The sequence below is a fragment of the Oncorhynchus kisutch genome, linkage group LG21 (assembly GCF_002021735.2).
Source record: "Oncorhynchus kisutch isolate 150728-3 linkage group LG21, Okis_V2, whole genome shotgun sequence".
Taxonomy (NCBI): domain Eukaryota; kingdom Metazoa; phylum Chordata; class Actinopteri; order Salmoniformes; family Salmonidae; genus Oncorhynchus; species Oncorhynchus kisutch.
The window spans coordinates 41,530,513-41,552,240 of NC_034194.2; the positions used below are offsets into that span (position 1 = coordinate 41,530,513).

A 21,728-nucleotide genomic window follows, 5' to 3' on the forward strand; every position below is an offset into this window, starting at 1 on the left:
GATGTGATAGGTCCTACTCTTTGAGTATAGATTACAGTAGTTGTGATAGATCTACTCTTTGTGTATAGATTACAGTAGTTGTGATAGGTCCTACTCTTTGAGTATAGATTACAGTAGTTGTGATAGATCTACTCTTTGTGTATAGACTACAGTAGATGTGATAGGTCCTACTCTTTGAGTATAGATTACAGTAGTTGTGATAGATCTACTCTTTGTGTATAGATTACAGTAGATGTGATAGGTCCTACTCTTTGAGTATAGATTACAGTAGTTGTGATAGATCTACTCTTTGTGTATAGACTACAGTAGATGTGATAGGTCCTACTCTTTGAGTATAGATTACAGTAGTTGTGATAGATCTACTCTTTGTGTATAGATTACAGTAGATGTGATAGGTCCTACTCTTTGAGTATAGATTACAGTAGTTGTGATAGATCTACTCTTTGTGTATAGACTACAGTAGATGTGATAGGTCCTACTCTTTGAGTATAGATTACAGTAGTTGTGATAGATCTACTCTTTGTGTATAGACTACAGTAGATGTGATAGGTCCTACTCTTTGAGTATAGATTACAGTAGTTGTGATAGATCTACTCTTTGAGTATAGATTACAGTAGTTGTGATAGATCTACTCTTTGTGTATAGACTACAGTAGTTGTGATAGATCTACTCTTTGTGTATAGACTACAGTAGTTGTGATAGATCTACTCTTTGAGTATAGATTACAGTAGTTGTGATAGATCTACTCTTTGTGTATAGATTACAGTAGTTGTGATAGATCTACTCTTTGAGTATAGATTACAGTAGTTGTGATAGATCTACTCTTTGAGTATAGATTACAGTAGTTGTGATAGATCTACTCTTTGAGTATAGATTACAGTAGTTGTGATAGATCTACTCTTTGTGTATAGATTACAGTAGTTGTGATAGATCTACTCTTTGTGTATAGACTACAGTAGATGTGATAGGTCCTACTCTTTGAGTATAGATTACAGTAGTTGTGATAGGTCCTACTCTTTGAGTATAGATTACAGTAGTTGTGATAGATCTACTCTTTGAGTATAGATTACAGTAGTTGTGATAGATCTACTCTTTGAGTATAGATTACAGTAGTTGTGATATATCTTCTCTTTGAGTATAGACTACAGTAGTTGTGATAGATCTACTCTTTGAGTATAGATTACAGTAGTTGTGATAGATCTACTCTTTGTGTATAGACTACAGTAGATGTGATAGGTCCTACTCTTTGAGTATAGATTACAGTAGTTGTGATAGATCTACTCTTTGTGTATAGACTACAGTAGATGTGATAGGTCCTACTCTTTGAGTATAGATTACAGTAGTTGTGATAGATCTACTCTTTGAGTATAGATTACAGTAGTTGTGATAGATCTACTCTTTGTGTATAGACTACAGTAGTTGTGATAGATCTACTCTTTGTGTATAGACTACAGTAGTTGTGATAGATCTACTCTTTGAGTATAGATTACAGTAGTTGTGATAGATCTACTCTTTGTGTATAGATTACAGTAGTTGTGATAGATCTACTCTTTGAGTATAGATTACAGTAGTTGTGATAGATCTACTCTTTGAGTATAGATTACAGTAGTTGTGATAGATCTACTCTTTGAGTATAGATTACAGTAGTTGTGATAGATCTACTCTTTGTGTATAGATTACAGTAGTTGTGATAGATCTACTCTTTGTGTATAGACTACAGTAGATGTGATAGGTCCTACTCTTTGAGTATAGATTACAGTAGTTGTGATAGGTCCTACTCTTTGAGTATAGATTACAGTAGTTGTGATAGATCTACTCTTTGAGTATAGATTACAGTAGTTGTGATATATCTTCTCTTTGAGTATAGACTACAGTAGTTGTGATAGATCTACTCTTTGAGTATAGACTACAGTAGTTGTGATAGATCTACTCTTTGAGTATAGATTACAGTAGTTGTGATAGATCTACTCTTTGAGTATAGACTACAGTAGATGTGATAGGTCCTACTCTTTGTGTATAGATTACTGTAGTTGTGATAGATCTACTCTTTGTGTATAGACTACAGTAGATGTGATAGATCTACTCTTTGAGTATAGATTACAGTAGTTGTGATAGATCTACTCTTTGAGTATAGATTACAGTAGTTGTGATAGATCTACTCTTTGAGTATAGACTACAGTAGTTGTGATAGATCTACTCTTTGAGTATAGACTACAGTAGTTGTGATAGATCTACTCTTTGAGTATAGACTACAGTAGTTGTGATAGATCTACTCTTTGAGTATAGATTACAGTAGTTGTGATAGATCTACTCTTTGAGTATAGACTACAGTAGATGTGATAGGTCCTACTCTTTGTGTATAGATTACTGTAGTTGTGATAGATCTACTCTTTGTGTATAGACTACAGTAGATGTGATAGATCTACTCTTTGAGTATAGATTACAGTAGTTGTGATAGATCTACTCTTTGAGTATAGACTACAGTAGATATGATAGGTCCTACTCTTTGTGATTATATTTTGGTCGTCTCAGTTATACATCAGGTAACCCCACCGAAACATTATTTTAGGTAAGAAATTATCTGAGTGATAACCCGCCATGCACCAGGGAACAACTAAACTACATGGATGTTCATAGTGTAGCGAATCCAGGGGGTAGTCCCACCGGGACTCAAACCCAGGTCCAGCGACAGCCTTAACAGCTGCGTCAAGAAGTCCAAACCTCTTGATGAGGTCGCTTTTGTTGGGTCACAGTCGCTACAAAGACATGGATTTGCTGTATGAATGATAGTGAATTTAAAGTGTGTTCCCACATGAGATGTTGTATAGTGATTGTGATAGTTCCAGACCTGTAGGTGATCTTGACCTCAGTTCCAGGTTCATCTCTCTCCCAGATCAGAGCCACTCTCTCTGGACAAGTTTGAACGTGCCGATCCAAGCAGTTCACTGCACGCACGCACACACACACACACACACGCACGCACACACACACAGACACACAAACACATGCTCACACATGCAGACACACACACATACGCACGCACACTCACACATACAGACAAGCGCACATACATATAGGTATGTACGCAGGCACACACACACACACACACACACACACACACACACACACACAGAGAGAAGTGAAAGTCAGTTTCAAAGCAGTTCAGCTCTGCTATTCTTTTCAAACTAAATTAACTTGAGTATTCTGCCAATAGCTTGGTTGTTTCCTGGTAAATACATTGGGATAAACGCTTAGTTCGTTCACAACACAAGAGAGCCTGTGTGTCAATGTGAATGTTCTCATGATAGATTCCATCAGTGTCTTCTCCTCCTGACTGAACCCAGTATTTGGTACTGTTTGTATTTATTAAGGATCCCATTAGTTCCTGCCAAGGAAACAACTATTCTTCCTTGAGTCCAGCAACATTGAAGGACGTTACTCTGGGTGATTATACTGGCAGAGAAATGGAACTGACAGGGGATATAGGACCAACTGGTTGAGGTAGTTACTCTGGGTGATTCTACTGGCAGAGAAATGGAACTGACAGGGGATATAGGACCAACTGGTTGAGGTAGTTACTCTGTGTGACTCTACTGGCAGAGAAATGGAACTGACAGGGGATATAGGACCAACTGGTTGAGGTAGTTACTCTGGGTGATTATACTGGCAGAGAAATGGAACTGACAGGGGATATAGGACCAACTGGTTGAGGTAGTTACTCTGGGTGATTCTACTGGCAGAGAAATGGAACTGACAGGGGATATAGGACCAACTGGATGAGGTAGTTACTCTGGGTGACTCTACTGACAGGGGATATAGGACCAACTGGTTGAGGTAGTTACTCTGGGTGACTCTACTGGCAGGGGATATAGGACCAACTGGTTGAGGTAGTTACTCTGGGTGACTCTACTGGCAGGGGATATAGGACCAACTGGTTGAGGTAGTTACTCTGGGTGACTCTACTGGCAGAGAAATGGAACTGGCAGGGGATATAGGACCAACTGGTTGAGGTAGTTACTCTGGGTGACTCTACTGGCAGAGAAATGGAACTGGCAGGGGATATAGGACCAACTGGATGAGGTAGTTACTCTGGGTGACTCTACTGACAGAGAAATGGAACTGACAGGGGATATAGGACCAACTGGTTGAGGTAGTTACTCTGGGTGACTACTGGCAGAGAAATGGAACTGGCAGGGGATATAGGACCAACTGGTTGAGGTAGTTACTCTGGGTGACTCTACTGGCAGAGAAATGGAACTGGCAGGGGATATAGGACCAACTGGTTGAGGTAGTTACTCTGGGTGACTCTACTGGCAGAGAAATGGAACTGGCAGGGGATATAGGACCAACTGGTTGAGGTAGTTACTCTGGGTGACTCTACTGGCAGAGAAATGGAACTGGCAGGGGATATAGGACCAACTGGTTGAGGTAGTTACTCTGGGTGACTCTACTGGCAGAGAAATGGAACTGGCAGGGGATATAGGACCAACTGGTTGAGGTAGTTACTCTGGGTGACTCTACTGGCAGAGAAATGGAACTGGCAGGGGATATAGGACCAACTGGTTGAGGTAGTTACTCTGGGTGACTCTACTGGCAGAGAAATGGAACTGGCAGGGGATATAGGACCAACTGGTTGAGGTAGTTACTCTGGGTGACTCTACTGGCAGAGAAATGGAACTGGCAGGGGATATAGGACCAACTGGTTGAGGTAGTTACTCTGGGTGACTCTACTGGCAGAGAAATGGAACTGGCAGGGGATATAGGACCAACTGGTTGAGGTAGTTACTCTGGGTGACTCTACTGGCAGGGGATATAGGACCAACTGGTTGAGGTAGTTACTCTGGGTGACTCTACTGGCAGAGAAATGGAACTGGCAGGGGATATAGGACCAACTGGTTGAGGTAGTTACTCTGGGTGACTCTACTGGCAGAGAAATGGAACTGGCAGGGGATATAGGACCAACTGGTTGAGGTAGTTACTCTGGGTGACTCTACTGGCAGAGAAATGGAACTGGCAGGGGATATAGGACCAACTGGATGAGGTAGTTACTCTGGGTGACTCTACTGGCAGGGGATATAGGACCAACTGGATGAGGTAGTTACTCTGGGTGACTCTACTGGCAGGGGATATAGGACCAACTGGATGAGGTAGTTACTCTGGGTGACTCTACTGGCAGGGGATATAGGACCAACTGGAGTACTATATTTACTACAGAATTATTATTTTCAAAATAAAGGTCAAATGTATTTCAACCAATCAAAACAACTCTATGGAGCTTTTTATTTTAAGGTAAAAAACCAACAACAATCCACATGGTTATTACACTGGCGATTAGGTACGTTAGCTCGAATATGGTTTAGATATAGCAGTACAAAAACAATTGAAAATATGTCTTACATATTGTATATTTTGTGGAGAAAATGTTATCTTACCAGATACATTGAGTTTTCCCCCTTCAAACCATTTTATTTTGCCTTGACTGAAGTCACAGTTCTGAACCGTGTGAAAAGGACTTATCCACGACAGCCTCTGGCGCGCCACTGCGCCCCAAAACCGGTCACTTTCGTTGACGGAGAATTTGTACAGTCCCGAATGATCACTGACACCTTGGAATGCAACTGCCTCCGGCATACATGATGCTATATTGTAGCTTCTGCCCAACTGTCGACAGCATTGAAAAACCCTTCGGTTTAATGACGAAGTGAGAGTCAACAAAGTGCCTCTCCAAAGCGAACACATCATGAAACGAAGTTCTTTGTCATAAAGACAGTCTATTCCGAAGAAGATAGATCGTATCCTTTATCCACCAAAATTGTGAAACAACATTTAAAAGCATTTAAAAGCACATTTAAAATCACATATCCATAATGACAACGGGTTTGTGTTTTATCAAATGAACCTTTAAGACTCCAGCGAAACTTTTTTTTGAGTGAGACATTCAATGCAGATACATTTAAAGGGAAGTCGGAGTGCATTGTGGGCCGACAATAAAGGCGCAGAAGTTGGACCAGCCAATGACAACAGATGACTAAAGTGGGGCATTTCCACCCCTATCAGAAAACATGTACTTGATTAGGCTATAGTATAGGCCAGTGGTCACCAACCTTTACATTGATTTTTTACCCATTTTCTCCGCAATTTAATGGTATCCAATCTTGTCTCATCGCTGCAACTCCCGTACGAACTCGGGAGAGGTGAAGTTCGAGAGCCGTGCGTCCTCCGAAACACAACCCAACCAGGCCGCACTGCTTTTTTGACGAAGCCAGTCGCACCAACGTGTCGGAGGAAACATTGTACACCTGGCGACCGTGTCAGCGTACACTGCGCTCGCCCACCACAGGGGTAGCTAGTGCGCGATGGGACAAGGACATCCCTCCTGGTCAAACCCTCCTTAACCTGGACGACGCTGGGCCAATTGTGCGCCGCCCCATGGGTCTCCCGGTCGCGGCCGGATGCGACAGAACCTGGACTTGAACCAAATTCTCTAATGGCACAGCTAGCACTGCGATGCGATCCCTTTGACCACTCGGGAGAGTCAAGATCACTTTCACAGTCAAAAAGCAAGACGAGATCTACCGCTGACTTTATTTTTTTATTTTTTTTACATTAAGCTTATAAAACAGTTCTTTCGGAATGAGGTTTGGGCAGTAGGCCTAATACATTATCACAGCATATTGTCTGCGTGCTTGGCCTGCCACTATTGTTCTTGTAAAACAGTTCTTTCGGAATGAGGTTTGGGCAGTAGGCCTAATACATTATCACAGCATATTGTCTGCGTGCTTGGCCTGCCACTATTGTTCTTGTAAAACAGTTCTTTCGGAATGAGGTTTGGGCAGTAGGCCTAATACATTATCACAGCATATTGTCTGCGTGCTTGGCCTGCCACTATTGTTCTTGTAAAACAGTTCTTTCGGAATGAGGTTTGGGCAGTAGGCCTAATACATTATCACAGCATATTGTCTGCGTGCTTGGCCTGCCACTATTGTTCTTGTAAAACAGTTCTTTCGGAATGAGGTTTGGGCAGTAGGCCTAATACATTATCACAGCATATTGTCTGCGTGCTTGGCCTGCCACTATTGTTCTTGTAAAACAGTTCTTTCGGAATGAGGTTTGGGCAGTAGGCCTAATACATTATCACAGCATATTGTCTGCGTGCTTGGCCTGCCACTATTGTTCTTGTAAAACAGTTCTTTCGGAATGAGGTTTGGGCAGTAGGCCTAATACATTATCACAGCATATTGTCTGCGTGCTTGGCCTGCCACTATTGTTCTTGTAAAACAGTTCTTTCGGAATGAGGTTTGGGCAGTAGGCCTAATACATTATCACAGCATATTGTCTGCGTGCTTGGCCTGCCACTATTGTTCTTCTCAGACCATATTATATTTCAAAACTATAGCTTTGATAACAACATTGATCAGTTGGTGTAGCACTTGCAAGACACCGAATTGAAATAATGTGTTTTTTTATTTTACTGGACTGATGGTACCTGCACCTGTTAGTCATGGTGCTTCCAAGACAACTGAACAAAAAAAACGAGGTCAAATCATGAGGCCAATGATCTTCAGGTCGGAAGGTCTGAGCTCCAGAAAGATGGCCGACTTTCCGACTTGCAATTCCGAGTTGGATGACCGTTCTTTCTCACGGTCCCTGCTCTCTCATTCCTTTCCTCCGGTGAGACTGACAGAGAGGAGACACCTTCTTCCACACGATGACGAAACTCGAGTCACACTGCGTCTCCCTCATGCACAAATACATGTTGTTCCTACGACCAGAGAAAGTTAAAATATTCCTCTATAAATAGACACGACGAGCTGCTAATAATAATACAAACGCAGGGCTATTAATATACTTGGCTAGCAAGGAGGCTCGTGTTGTTTACATATTGCTTAATGTTTACATACTGCTTTACTCATATGTATATACTGTATTCTATTCTACTGTATTTTAGTCAATGCCACTCCGACATTGTTTGTATATATTTCTTTTACTTGTAGATTTGTGTGTACTGTTGTGAATTGTTAGATGTTACTGCACTGTTGGAGCTAGGAACACAAGCATTTCGCTACACCCACTAAATATGTGTGCTGACCAATAAAATGTGATTTTATTTGATTTAGTGGGGTGAGCTATAGGAGGACAGGCTCATTGTAATGGCTGGAATGGAATTTGTGGAAAGATATCAGACATATAGAAACCACTTGTTTGACTCCGTTCCATTGATTCCATTCCAGTCATTGCAATGAGCCCGTCCTCCTATAGCTCCCCCCACCAGCCTCCGCTGTTGGCTAGTCATTCATCGCAGTTGCAGTGCAACAGGACGTACAGAGAAGCACGTTTTATGTTTTATAATAATGGTGAATAAAACACTGTTGACGGTGCTGAATAAAAACTTAAATATGAACTCCCTCATAGAAACAGCAGCTCTTTGCTGTTATTCTTAGACATTTTCTGTGTGGTCATGGTTTAAAAATTATTCATTCTTACTTACGGTAGTAGCGTATCAAACTGTTCTGTGGCCAGGGGTAGTGGAAGCTCTTTTAGGCACGGTGATTTGAGCTATCCGATTGGCCAGCGCAGTAGGCACACTCGATTTAGCAACAGATCTCCTGGTCTGCAGGGTAGGCGGAGTTTGTATTTTCAGACAAATAAAATGGTTCGAAATGAGAACACTTTGCTTACCCGGTGCAACCCGGTGTTGCCTGTAGACGCACTTCTGAATGAAGTGCGTCTACAGGCAACAGCGCAACAGAATAAAGACAATGAGCGCAATACTTTATCGTTGGCTTTTCTACAGACATGTTTGGTGCTCCACTAGTAGATCGCGATCGACCGGGTGGTGACCATTGGTATAGGCTATTATATTTTGGTGAAATTCGAGTATACCTAAATTATAACCATGAGTCTATATGTCGATTATGCCTATTTCTGTCATAATATATCATGTGTTTTATGTAATTATAGGCTACTCTTAATTAAATGTATTTTAGATGCACACAAAAAACACCCAGGAAATCTTCCATCTGAATAACAATAACATTTTTATTACTATTTAAATATACAGAACACAAAGACAAAAACCAAACACAGCTTGTTCCAACTACATGAATGTAGCTATATGTCATAATTCTAATATTTCTATCATAGGTAAGATGAAATCCACCACACACCATATATACAAAGGTATGTGGACACCCCTTCAATTTAGTGGATTCGGCTATTTCAGCCACACCCATTGCTGACAGGTGTATAAAATCGAACAGACAGCCATGCAATCTCCATAGACAAACACTGGCAGTAAAATGTTCCGTACTGAAGAGCTCAGTGATTTTCAACGTGTCTCTTTCATTGGATGCCAGCTTTCCGACAAGCCAGTTCGTCAAATTTCAGCCCTGCTAGAGCTGCCCCCAGTCAACTGTAGGTGCTGTTATTATGAAGTGGAAACATCTAGGAGCAACAACGGCTCAACTGCGAAGTGGTAGGCCACACAAGCTCACAGAACGGGACCGCCTAGTGCTGAAGCACGTAGTGCATAAAAAATGTTCGTCCTCGGTTGCAACACTCCCTACCGACTTCCAAACTTCCTCTGGAAGCAACGTCAGCACAATAACTGTTCGTAGGAAGCTTCATGAAATGGATTTGGCCGAGCAGCCGCACACAAGCCTAAGATCACCATACACATTGCCAAGTGTCAGCTGGAGCAGTGTAAATGGGTTCTCTGGAGTGATGAATCACGCTTCACCATCTGGCAGTCCGATGGACAAATCTGGGTTTGGCGAATGCCAGGAGAACGCTACCTGCCCGAATGCATAGTGCCAACTGTAAAGTTTAGTGGAGGAGGAATAATGGTCTGGGGCAGTTTTTCATGGTTCGGTCTAGGCCCCTTAGTTCCAGTGAAGGGACATTTTAACGCTACAGAATACAATGACATTCTAGACGATTCTGTGATTCAACCCCATCTTCGGGATGAACTGGAAAGGCAACTGTGAGCCAGGCCTAATCGCCCAACATCAGTGTCCAACCTCACTAATGCTCTTGTGGCTGAATGGAAGCAAGTCCCCGCAGCAATGTTCCAACATCTAGTGGAAAGCCTTCCCAGAAGACTGGAGGCTGTTATAGCAGCAATGTTCCAACATCTAGTGGAAAGCCTTCCCAGAATAGTGGAGGCTGTTATAGCAGCAATGTTCCAACATCTAGTGGAAAGCATTCCCAGAATAGTGGAGGCTGTTGTAGCAGCAAAGTTCCAACATCTAGTGGAAAGCCTTCCCAGAAGAGTGGAGGCTGTTATAGCAGCAATGTTCCAACATCTAGTGGAAAGCCTTCCCAGAAGAGTGGAGGCTGTTATAGCAGCAATGTTCCAACATCTAGTGGAAAGCCTTCCCAGAAGAGTGGAGGCTGTTATAGCAGCAATGTTCCAACATCTAGTGGAAAGCCTTCCCAGAAGAGTGGAGGCTGTTATAGCAGCAATGTTCCAACATCTAGTGGAAAGCCTTCCCAGAAGAGTGGAGGCTGTTGTAGCAGCAATGTTCCAACATCTAGTGGAAAGCCTTCCCAGAAGAGTGGAGGCTGTTATAGCAGTAAAGGGGAGGACCAACTCCATGTTAATGCCCATGATTTTGGAATGAGATGTTGGACGAGCAGGTGTCCATTTCAAGGGGATAAGTCTATTGTGTGTAAAGAAAATGTTCATGCATCCTCTCAAGATGAGTCTCTTGATGTTCACATTATTCCACAACATTTTTATCATAACATGTATCTTTCACCTTGTGTGGTTTGACTATTACCAATAATATGGGCCAGTACAATATGCAAAGACTGATCCCGGCACAGCCAGAAGAGGACTGGCCACCCCACATAGCCTGGTTCCTCTCTATGTTTCTCCTAGGTTTTGGCCTTTCTAGGGAGTTTTTCCTAGCCACCGTGCTTCTACACCTGCATTGCTTGCTGTTTGTGGGTTTTAGGCTGGGTTTCTGTACAGCACTTTGAGATATCAGCTGATGTACGAAGGGCTATATAAATAAATTTGATTTGATTTGATGTAACCAAATAGTTAAGTCTTCTTAAAGTTGTACAATAGCAAGCTGCCAAATAGCTGCCAGATTACAACATAGTAGACAGGTATTGACCAGGGTATAGTTGTAGTTGTTTACTGAGTTTCCCTGATGGAACATTTGATCTGGAGAAAATTAATCCCCATGACAGGAAGATTGTGGAGGTTGACGATATCTGGTATTGGTGTCATAGGAACATTATGACTATTTTTTGCTAGAAAGAATAATGTGTATTGTAACTAATACTATCTTTTTTATAATAGTATGGATGTGAGGAGTATGTAAACAGTGTTCTTTACAGAGAGGGCATCAACAGGCCCTAGCATAGTCTTTAGAAGAATGCGTTCATATCAGTGACTGGACTCTATCTTCTCTGCAGGATTCAACTGTCCTTCTGTCTGTTTGTCCTCTGTCTCCGTCAGCTGTCTCTGCCCCACTGGTACGGCCCCTGAAACTGTCCCCAGTGGTCCTCCATCAGGATGTGTCCCCAGCATCTTAGCGCTGTGTTCCAGAGCTTTAGCCCTGAGTGCTGCGATGCTATTCTCTCTCAGTTCCTCTTTGGATATGGGCGATCTGGTATTCTCTCTCCTCTCCTCCTCCTCCTCTTCCTCCACCTTTCGCTCCACCTCTCTCTCCCTCTCTCGTTCCCTGGAAGGAAGTTTGGAGAGGGGAGCTTCCAGTTTCACAGGAGAGGTTGGAACAGGGGTATCTATGAACTTCTTGTGCATACCTGGAAGGAAAAGGAATCGTTTGTATTCCGGTAGGTAACAGAGTGAGAACACATCCCACTTGGAGACACACACACACACACGACTAAAAACAGTGACGCTACAGTACTAGGAAACTAAAACTCATACTGAGCTGTAGCTGGCAGGTAGGTCTTGGTCAATTATTGTTTCTGACCTCCACCATGGTCATCATGGTGAGGAGGCAACATGGCAAAGGCACCTTCACTAACAGTTCACAGAGGTTTAAACTACTCGTTGAACTATGGTATGTGGTTAGGTGTCACACCCTGATCTGTTTCAACTGTCTTTTTGATTGTCTCCACCCCCCCCCCCCCTCCAGGTGTCACCGATCTTCCCCACTATCCCTTGTGTATTTATATCCCTATATTATCCCCTGTGTATTTACACCTGTGTTCTCTGTTTGTCTGTTGCCAGCTCGTCTTGTTTGTCAAGTCAACCAGCGTTTTTTTTGTATCGGCACCTGCTTTTCCCCAGTCTCTCTTTTTCTCGTCCTCCTGGTTTTTGACCCTTGCCTGTCCTGACCCTGTACCCACCCGCCTGACCACTGCCTGCCCTGACCATTGGAATACCAACCTCTGCCTGACCCTGACCCTGAGCCTGTCCGCCGTCCTGTACCTTTGCCCCTGTTGCTGTAGTAAACAGTGTTACAGTCTGCATCTGGGTCTTACATTGATACCTGATAGTTCGGTAAAGCAAGCCGTCCACCTTAACGTTCTCAGTCGTACATACTGCACTATCACCATCCAAGTTTTTAAAAAAATAATTTATGAGCAGGGCCATGATCTCAATGTCAGACTTCATCCCAGGGCTTGTCGGGAGTTGATAAAAGTGTCAATGACGGGTGTTAATCAATAACGTGATCATCTTTATTTTATCAGATTGAATTAACATCTTTGCCCATCGTCCTATCTGTCAATTGAGTAGCATAGATCAATGAGACAGTGACAGCGTACTGTGGATACACACACTCACGCACACACGCACGCACGTACGCACACACACACACACACACACACTCCACCCCACCCCACCCCAACAACCCACATTAACGCAGTACCTTACCAAGTAGCCATGGGGCACAGGAGTCCATGATACCGTCCTTGGCTGACTTGAGGATGGACTCAGGCAGAGGGATGGAGTGGCGGACCATGGCACCGTACAGGCCGTACTCCGCCATCACACTGCTGTGACCCCAACACTTCTCCCTCTTCCTCCACTTGGCACGGCGGTTCTGAAACCAAACCTGCAGGGAGAGAGGAAGGGACAGAGGATGGAAGTTTAGGTTTATTTTAACATCTTGGTACATACAGTGCCTTGCGAAAGTATTCGGCCCCCTTGAACTTTGCAACCTTTTGCCACATTTCAGGCTTCAAACATAAAGATATAAAACTGTATTTTTTTGTGAAGAATCAACAACAAGTGAGACACAATCATGAAGTGGAACGACATTTATTGGATATTTCAAACTTTTTTAACAAATCAAAAACTGAAAAATTGGGCGTGCAAAATTATTCAGCCCCCTTAATTTAATACTTTGTAGCGCCACCTTTTGCTGCCATTACAGCTGTAAGTCGCTTGGGGTATGTCTCTATCAGTTTTGCACATCGAGAGACTGACATTTTTTCCCATTCCTCCTTGCAAAACAGCTCGAGCTCAGTAAGGTTGGATGGAGAGCATTTGTGAACAGCTGTTTTCAGTTCTTTCCACAGATTCTCGATTGGATTCAGGTCTGGACTTTGACTTGGCCATTCTAACACCTGGATATGTTTATTTTTGAACCATTCCATTGTAGATTTTGCTTTATGTTTTGGATCATTGTCTTGTTGGAAGACAAATCTCCATCCCAGTCTCAGGCCTTTTGCAGACTCCATCAGGTTTTCTTCCAGAATGGTCCTGTATTTGGCTCCATCCATCTTCCCATCAATTTTAACCATCTTCCCTGTCCCTGCTGAAGAAAAGCAGGCCCAAACCATGATGCTGCCACCACCATGTTTGACAGTGGGGATGGTGTGTTCAGGGTGATGAGCTGTGTTGCTTTTATGCCAAACATAACGTTTTGCATTGTTGCCAAAAAGTTCCATTTTGGTTTCATCTGACCAGAGCACCTACTTCCACATGTTTGGTGTGTCTCCCAGGTGGCTTGTGGCAAACCCTAAACGACACTTTTTATGGATATCTTTAAGAAATGGTTTTCTTCTTGCCACTCTTCCATAAAGGCCAGATTTGTGCAATATACGACTGATTGTTGTCCTATGGACAGAGTCTCCCACCTCAGCTGTAGATCTCTGCAGTTCATCCAGAGTGATCATGGGCCTCTTGGCTGCATCTCTGATCAGTCTTCTCCTTGTATGAGCTGAAGGTTTAGAGGGACGGCCAGGTCTTGGTAGATTTGCAGTGGTCTGATACTCCTTCCATTTCAATAGTATCGCTTGCACAGTGCTCCTTGGGATGTTTAAAGCATGGGAAATCTTTTTGTATCCAAATCCGGCTTTAAACTTCTTCACAACAGTATCTCGGACCTGCCTGGTGTGTTACTTGTTCTTCATGATGCTCTCTGCGCTTTTAACGGACCTCTGAGACTATCACAGTGCAGGTGCATTTATACGGAGACTTGATTACACACAGGTGGATTGTATTTATCATCATTAGTCATTTAGGTCAACATTGGATCATTCAGAGATCCTCACTGAACTTCTGGAGAGAGTTTGCTGCACTGAAAGTAAAGGGGAATAATTTTGCACGCCCAATTTTTCAGTTTTTGATTTGTTAAAAAAGTTTGAAATATCCAATAAATGTCGTTCCACTTCATGATTGTGTCCCACTTGTTGTTGATTCTTCACAAAAAAATACAGTTTTATATCTTTATGTTTGAAGCCTGAAATGTGGCAAAAGGTCGCAAAGTTCAAGGGGGCCGAATACTTTCGCAAGGCACTGTATGCTGAAATATCGTATCAAACTTTATTAGTCACATGCGCCGAATACAACAAGTGTAGACTTTACCGTGAAATGCTTTATTGACAAGCCCTTAACCAACAGTGCAGTTCAAGAAGAGTTTAAAAAAAGTTACCAAATAGACTAAAATAAAAAGTAATAATAAAAATGAACACAATAGTAATAATAATAATAACAAGGTTTTATACAGGGGTACCGAGTCAGTGCGCAGGGGTACAGGTTAATTGAGGTAATCTGTACATGTAGGTGGGGGAGTAGTGACTATGCTTAGGTAATAATCAGCAGGTAGCAGCAGTGTAAAAACAAAGGGGGGGGGGGGGGGGTGTATCAATCTAAATTGTCCGGGGGAGATTTTATAAATTTTTCAGCAACCTTACGGCTAGGGGGTAGAAGCTGTTGAGGAGCCTTTTGGTCCAAGCAACATATCTGCCACACTGATCCTCAACACTGGAGACCCTCGGGGGTGTGTGCTCAGTGCTCTTCTGTACTCCCTGTTCACCCACGAGTGCGTGGCCAGCCACAACACCATCATTAAGTTTGCAGACGACACAACAGTGGTTGGTCTGATCACCGACAACGACGAGACAGCCTATAAGGAGGAGGTCAGAGACCTGGCCAGGTGGTGTCAGAATAACAACCTATCCCTCAACGTAACCAACTAAGGAGATGATTGTGGACTACAGGAAAAGGAGGACAGAGCACACCCTCATTCTCATTGACGGGGCTGTAGTGGAGCAGGTTGAGACCTTCAAGTTCCTTGCTGTCCACATCACCAACAAACTAGAATGATAACCCCAATCTCACGGGCGGCAGGGTAGCCTAGTGGTTAGAGTGGAGGGGCGGCAGGGTAGCCTAGTGGTTAGAGTGGAGGGGCGGCAGGGTAGCCTAGTGGTTAGAGTGTAGAGGCGGCAGGTAGCCTAGTGGTTAGAGTGGAGGGGCGGCAGGGTAGCCTAGTGGTTAGAGTGGAGGGGCGGCAGGGTAGCCTAGTGGTTAGAGTGGAGAGGCGGCAGGTAGCCTAGTGGTTAGAGTGGAGGGGCGGCAGGGTAGCCTAGTGGTTAGAGTGTAGAGGCGGCAGGTAGCCTAGTGGTTAGAGTGTTGAGGCGGCAGGTAGCCTAGTGGTTAGAGTGTAGAGGTGGCAGGGTAGTCTAGTGGTTAGAGTGTAGAGGTGGCAGGGTAGTCTAGTGGTTAGAGTGTAGAGGCGGCAGGTAGCCTAGTGGTTAGAGTGTAGAGGCGGCAGGGTAGCCTAGTGGTTAGAGTGTAGAGGCGGCAGGGTAGTCTAGTGGTTAGAGTGTAGAGGCGGCAGGGTAGCCTAGTGGTTAGAGTGTAGAGGTGGCAGGGTAGTCTAGTGGTTAGAGTGTAGAGGTGGCAGGGTAGTCTAGTGGTTAGAGTGTAGAGGCGGCAGGTAGCCTAGTGGTTAGAGTGTAGAGGCGGCAGGGTAGCCTAGTGGTTAGAGTGTAGAGGCGGCAGGGTAGTCTAGTGGTTAGAGTGTAGAGGCGGCAGGGTAGTCTAGTGGTTAGAGTGTAGAGGCGGCAGGGTAGTCTAGTGGTTAGAGCGTTGGACTAGTAACCGTTGCAAGTTCAAACCCCCGAGCTGACAAACCCTGTTGTTCTGCCCCTGAACAGGCAGTTAACCCACTGTTCCTAGGCTGTCATTGTAAATAAGAAAGTTCTTAACTGACTTGCCTAGTTAAATAAAAATTAAAATGGAGATAGATCTGATGATAGCCCCTATCTCTTGGTGATAGGTCGGATGATATCTTATCTTATGGAGACAGGTCTGATGATAGCCCCTGCCCCTGTCTCATGGAGATAGGTCTGGCCCCTATCTCTTGGTGATAGATCTGGCCCCTATCTCTTGGTGATAGGTCTGGCCCCTATCTCTTGGTGATAGGTCTGGCCCCTATCTCTTGGTGATAGGTCTGGCCCCTATCTATTGGTGATAGGTCTGATGATAGCCCCTATCTCCGGGCGTGCGTGTGCGTGCATGTGTGTGTGTGTGTGTGGACATGTTTAACTTCTAGTTCCCACAAGAATAATAAAGGAACAAAAATTTGACCAACTGGGGACATTTTGTTAGTCCCCACGAGGTCAAATGCTATTTCTAGGGGGTTTAGGGTTAAAGTTAGAATTAGTGTTAGGGTTAGAATTACATTAAGGGTTGTGCAAGACTGTGTGTGTGTGTGTGTGTGTGTGTGTGTGTGTGTGTGTGTGTGTGTGTGTGTGTGTGTGTGTGTGTGTGTGTGTGTGTGTGCGTGCGTGCGTGCGTGCGTGCGTGCGTGCGTGCGTGCGTGTGTGTGTGTGTGTGTGTGTGTGTGTGAGGCAACTGAGCTGAGAAAGTAAAGGACAGGAGGGTGACCCTAGGGGAGCATGGAGGATGATTGAAAAATACGTACATTTTTTTTTTGAGACAATCAATGGATGGACGACAGACAGGCGCTCAAATATCACCAGGGAAATTAGAGAGCTAGAGCCCAGGAGAGCCCTGCCATTGACCCAAGCTAATTCATTTCACTGTAGTTATCATTTCATTTCTGTCTCAAACCTTGTGCCTAACAGTGCATTGACACTAGGACGCGGCCTCGCGTGGTGAAACATCGGAAGCCATTCACTTTCAATGAAAGGAAAGAGAGAGAAGCGGAGTGGACGGGGGACCATTGAGGGATGTCAACATGGCCGTGGGAGCTGAACAAGGCGGGACTAAAGTTGTTGTTTTTAATGTATAATAATAATTAAAAACAAATACAAATACAAATAAATAAGGGCAGCAAGTAGCCTCGAGGGTGGAGAACTGAAAGGTTGAAAGGTGAAAGGTTACTGTAACTGAAAGGTTACTGGTTCAAATACCGGAGGCAACAAGGTGTAAAAATCTGTCGCTGTGCCCTTGAGTAAGGCACTTCATGCTAATTGCTCCAGGGGTGCTGTACAATGGTGACCCTGACCGTGTCCCCACTCTCTGTGGGTGTCTCTGGGGGAGTTGGGATATGGTGACCCTGACCGTGTCCCCACTCTCTGCGTGTGTCTCAGGGGGAGTTGGGATATGGTGACCCTGACCGTGTCCCCACTCTCTGTGGGTGTCTCTGGGGGAGTTGGGATATGGTGACCCTGACCGTGTCCCCACTCTCTGCGTGTGTCTCAGGGGGAGTTGGGATATGGTGACCCTGACCGTGTCCCCACTCTCTGCGGGTGTCTCTGGGGGAGTTGGGATATGGTGACCCTGACCGTGTCCCCACTCTCTGCGTGTGTCTCAGGGGGAGTTGGGATATGGTGACCCTGACCGTGTCCCCACTCTCTGCGTGTGTCTCAGGGGGAGTTGGGATATGGTGACCCTGACCGTGTCCCCACTCTCTGTGGGTGTCTCTGGGGGAGTTGGGATATGGTGACCCTGACCGTGTCCCCACTCTCTGCGTGTGTCTCAGGGGGAGTTGGGATAGGGTGACCCTGACCGTGTCCCCACTCTCTGTGGGTGTCTCTGGGGGAGTTGGGATATGGTGACCCTGACCGTGTCCCCACTCTCTGCGTGTGTCTCAGGGGGAGTTGGGATATGGTGACCCTGACCGTGTCCCCACTCTCTGCGGGTGTCTCTGGGGGAGTTGGGATATGGTGACCCTGACCGTGTCCCCACTCTCTGCGTGTGTCTCAGGGGGAGTTGGGATATGGTGACCCTGACCGTGTCCCCACTCTCTGTGGGTGTCTCTGGGGGAGTTGGGATATGGTGACCCTGACCGTGTCCCCACTCTCTGCGTGTGTCTCAGGGGGAGTTGGGATATGGTGACCCTGACCGTGTCCCCACTCTCTGTGGGTGTCTCTGGGGGAGTTGGGATATGGTGACCCTGACCGTGTCCCCACTCTCTGTGGGTGTCTCAGGGGGAGTTGGGATATGGTGACCCTGACCGTGTCCCCACTCTCTGTGGGTGTCTCTGGGGGAGTTGGGATATGGTGACCCTGACCGTGTCCCCACTCTCTGCGTGTGTCTCAGGGGGAGTTGGGATATGGTGACCCTGACCGTGTCCCCACTCTCTGCGTGTGTCTCAGGGGGAGTTGTGATATGCAAGAAACACGTGTGTAAAAGAACAAATATACCCACCCCCCCCAAAATTTAAAATTATTCGAATCCTCCACGATATCTCGACGCAAGTGACTAATCGAAGATCACCCCTTTCTGGATTGGCTGACAATGACTGTTGATACGTAGCACTACCTAGCATTCTTGCTAGCACCCACATGAGGGTGAGGCTAGCGTGGCTAGGAGAGTGCTGCTTGTATAGTGTAAATGGTAAGCATCTCTATGCTCCCCCTAGATGGATGGATGACTGAGTCCCAGGGGGAATGGTACCAAGATAGAGGAGGAAATTGGGTGTGAACTGAGCAGAGAGGGTATGGTGATAATGATAGACACACTGACACACACACACACAAACATACTGACACACACCACACATTGCCAGGTTACAGTATGAACACACAGCCAGGTTACAGTATGAACACACAGCCAGGTTACAGTATGAACACACAGCCAGGTTACAGTATGAACACACAGCCAGGTTACAGTATGAACACACAGCCAGGTTACAGTATGAACACACAGCCAGGTTACAGTATGAACACACAGCCAGGTTACAGTATGAACACACAGCCAGGTTGCAGTATGTTATGCACCTGTATCCTGTCCTCTGGAAGTTCAGTCTTCATGGAGAGCATCTCTCTGGCGTAAACATCGGGGTAGTGGGCCTCATTGAAAGCCTTCTCCAACTCATCCAGCTGATCTGATGTGAATATAGTCCTGATAGAAACATCATAAAGGACACACACACACACACACACACACACAAACAAAGTTATTCTTGGTGACAAACATTTGCATAGCATTGAATTGTGCCTTCAAGTGTCAAGTCCATAAAAACTGGTCTCCCTTGTAAAAGAGGTATTCTGATCTCAATGGGACATCCTGGACAAATTAAAAGCTCACATAAAAAATTATATATACAGTATAGATTTTAAAAAATATATATGTTTTTACACATTTGTCCTTAATATATCTATTTCATGAAGTGCTGTGTACATCAAGCTCAAGGCATCACACACGTTCTACTCTGAATCAAATCTAGGCTAATAACAGTTATTATGTATTACATGTATTTGCATGTAAATATATATAAATAGATAAGCATGACATTTAGCTTGTTTGGTTCATATGGCAGTGGGACACAAAACAAATGATTTAATAATTCCAAAAATGAAAATGTTGATTTAGAAGAAAGAAATTAAATTTGAATTAAGTTTCATAAATAAATAAATGACATTATCAGGACATAATTTACACATCATTATTTGAAGCATGATTTATTTGCTTGACGTAGGCTACTTGTAGAATATAGAGCATCGGGGCGGCAGGGTAGCCCAGTGGTTAGAGTGTTGGACTAGTAACCGAAAGGTTGCAAGTTCGAATCCCCGAGCCGACAAGGTACAAATCTGTCGTTCTGCCTGAACAGGCAGTTAACCCACTGTTCCTAGGCCGTCATTGAAAATAAGAATTTGTTCTTAACTGACTTGCCTAGTAAAATAAAGGTAAAAAATATCAGAAATATTGACACCTTGTAGGCTATCCTATGTTGAATACTGTTATCCAAAGAAGAATGGGCTACTCTAATTTATTTTCTTTGTTGCAATAGACAACTGTATCGAAAATGTCCACCGCTTGACTAATTAGTCTAATATATATATAGGCTATATACCATCTGGTCTTTATTTTCGAGGAATTCAAATCATTTAAGAAATCTCTTTCAATTCATACTTGATAATTATTTGTTTATTTAGACGTTTTCGTTCAAATACATGTTATAAAATTGAGGAATATTGTAGGTTATATTAATTAGAAAATGTCTCCTTCCAAATGCTTCACAAACAAGTTCTCACGGCATGTTCTTTACTTATATAAGCCTCGATGGCAATACAGTCCAATTCAACGACAGTGCGATAAATATTAGTTATATAGTTATCCTTTAGAGTTTTACCTGTGTCGTCTCTTCTTTCTGTTCTTGTTTTGGTTCATCGATGATTTGGAAAATGTCTTTTCACTGGAGGATATGTCATCTGAATCTGGAAATAAATAGCTATAGTTTATCATTAAATGAATAGCCACAGGTCTATTGCCAATGCTATTACAATGTAATACTTATGAACTGTTATCGTACAGTGTAGAAATATGTTCAAAAACAGGATAAGAGAATTTGCAATCATTAAGACAAAAATTACATTTTCAATTTACAATTTATTGAAGATAAAAACATAATCATTAAAATTAAAAGTAATAAATATATGTCAAATCAATTGCTTATTTTCTACTTAAAATATATATACTTTTAGAATGTATAGGTCTATACGCTAGCCTATAGTTTACACATTTACCAGAGCAGCTTGCGGAGTAGTGCGCATCAAGCTGTCCCATTGCCCTGGCCCCGTTGAGCGGCTGAAGGTGAACACTCTGCGCCTCCTGTAACACCTCCAGAAAGGCAGGCTGGCTGTAAAACGAATGAATTCCTCCTCCTGGACCAATAATTCCCATCCCAATCCCGACTCCCGCCGAGTCCAAAACCGATCTAGCCGCCAGAAGGTGCGCCCTGTGCGGCAAAGATTCCAATGGACGCCGCGTAACCGCGGGCGGCTCCTTATTCAAGCCCAGAATCTCCTGGATTCCGAATCCTGTGCACTTGTGCGTTGTAGTCAAACGCATTTTTTTGACGGTTGTTGCTGGTGTCCGGATCCCACTAGGTTTAGAGGCGAATACTTTTTTCCCCCAGTTTATTCAAAAAAAGTCTGAAAGAACAGTCACCTTCTTTTTCCCCCGTTATGGCGTCAGACTGTTCTCTCTGATGGTGTTCCCTGATTGGTTCCCCGATTGGCTCCGATTTTTTTTTAATCCAACAGGTTCCTCGTTTCTCTCAGCCAATCACCACAGAGAGAACTTTAACGCCGACAGAACA

At 44.0% G+C, this 21,728-nt stretch overlaps 2 protein-coding genes across 2 annotated transcripts in view; both read right to left on the reverse strand.

Moving 5' to 3' along the window:
• Positions 1-6,222, reverse strand: part of LOC109879626 (acetyl-coenzyme A synthetase 2-like, mitochondrial) — a 32,431-nt gene extending 26,209 nt beyond the window's left edge. Inside the window, exons 1-2 of the mRNA XM_031800887.1 lie at positions 5,433-6,222; positions 2,849-2,945 (exon numbers count right to left, since the gene is read on the reverse strand). Coding sequence (XP_031656747.1) covers positions 2,849-2,945; positions 5,433-5,742 — 407 coding nt within the window. The 5' untranslated portion in view covers positions 5,743-6,222. The remainder of the gene's footprint in view (positions 1-2,848; positions 2,946-5,432) is intronic.
• Positions 6,223-11,020: 4,798 nt separating this feature from the next.
• On the reverse strand, positions 11,021-21,478 carry LOC109879627 (visual system homeobox 2-like). The gene is made up of 5 exons (XM_020471792.2): positions 21,154-21,478; positions 20,760-20,844; positions 19,405-19,528; positions 12,860-13,040; positions 11,021-11,778 (listed from the first exon to the last, which is right to left on the reverse strand). Exons 1-5 carry the CDS (start codon positions 21,476-21,478, stop codon positions 11,399-11,401), a joined length of 1,095 nt encoding a protein of 364 aa, XP_020327381.1. The 3' UTR covers positions 11,021-11,398.
• Positions 21,479-21,728: the final 250 nt, after the last annotated feature.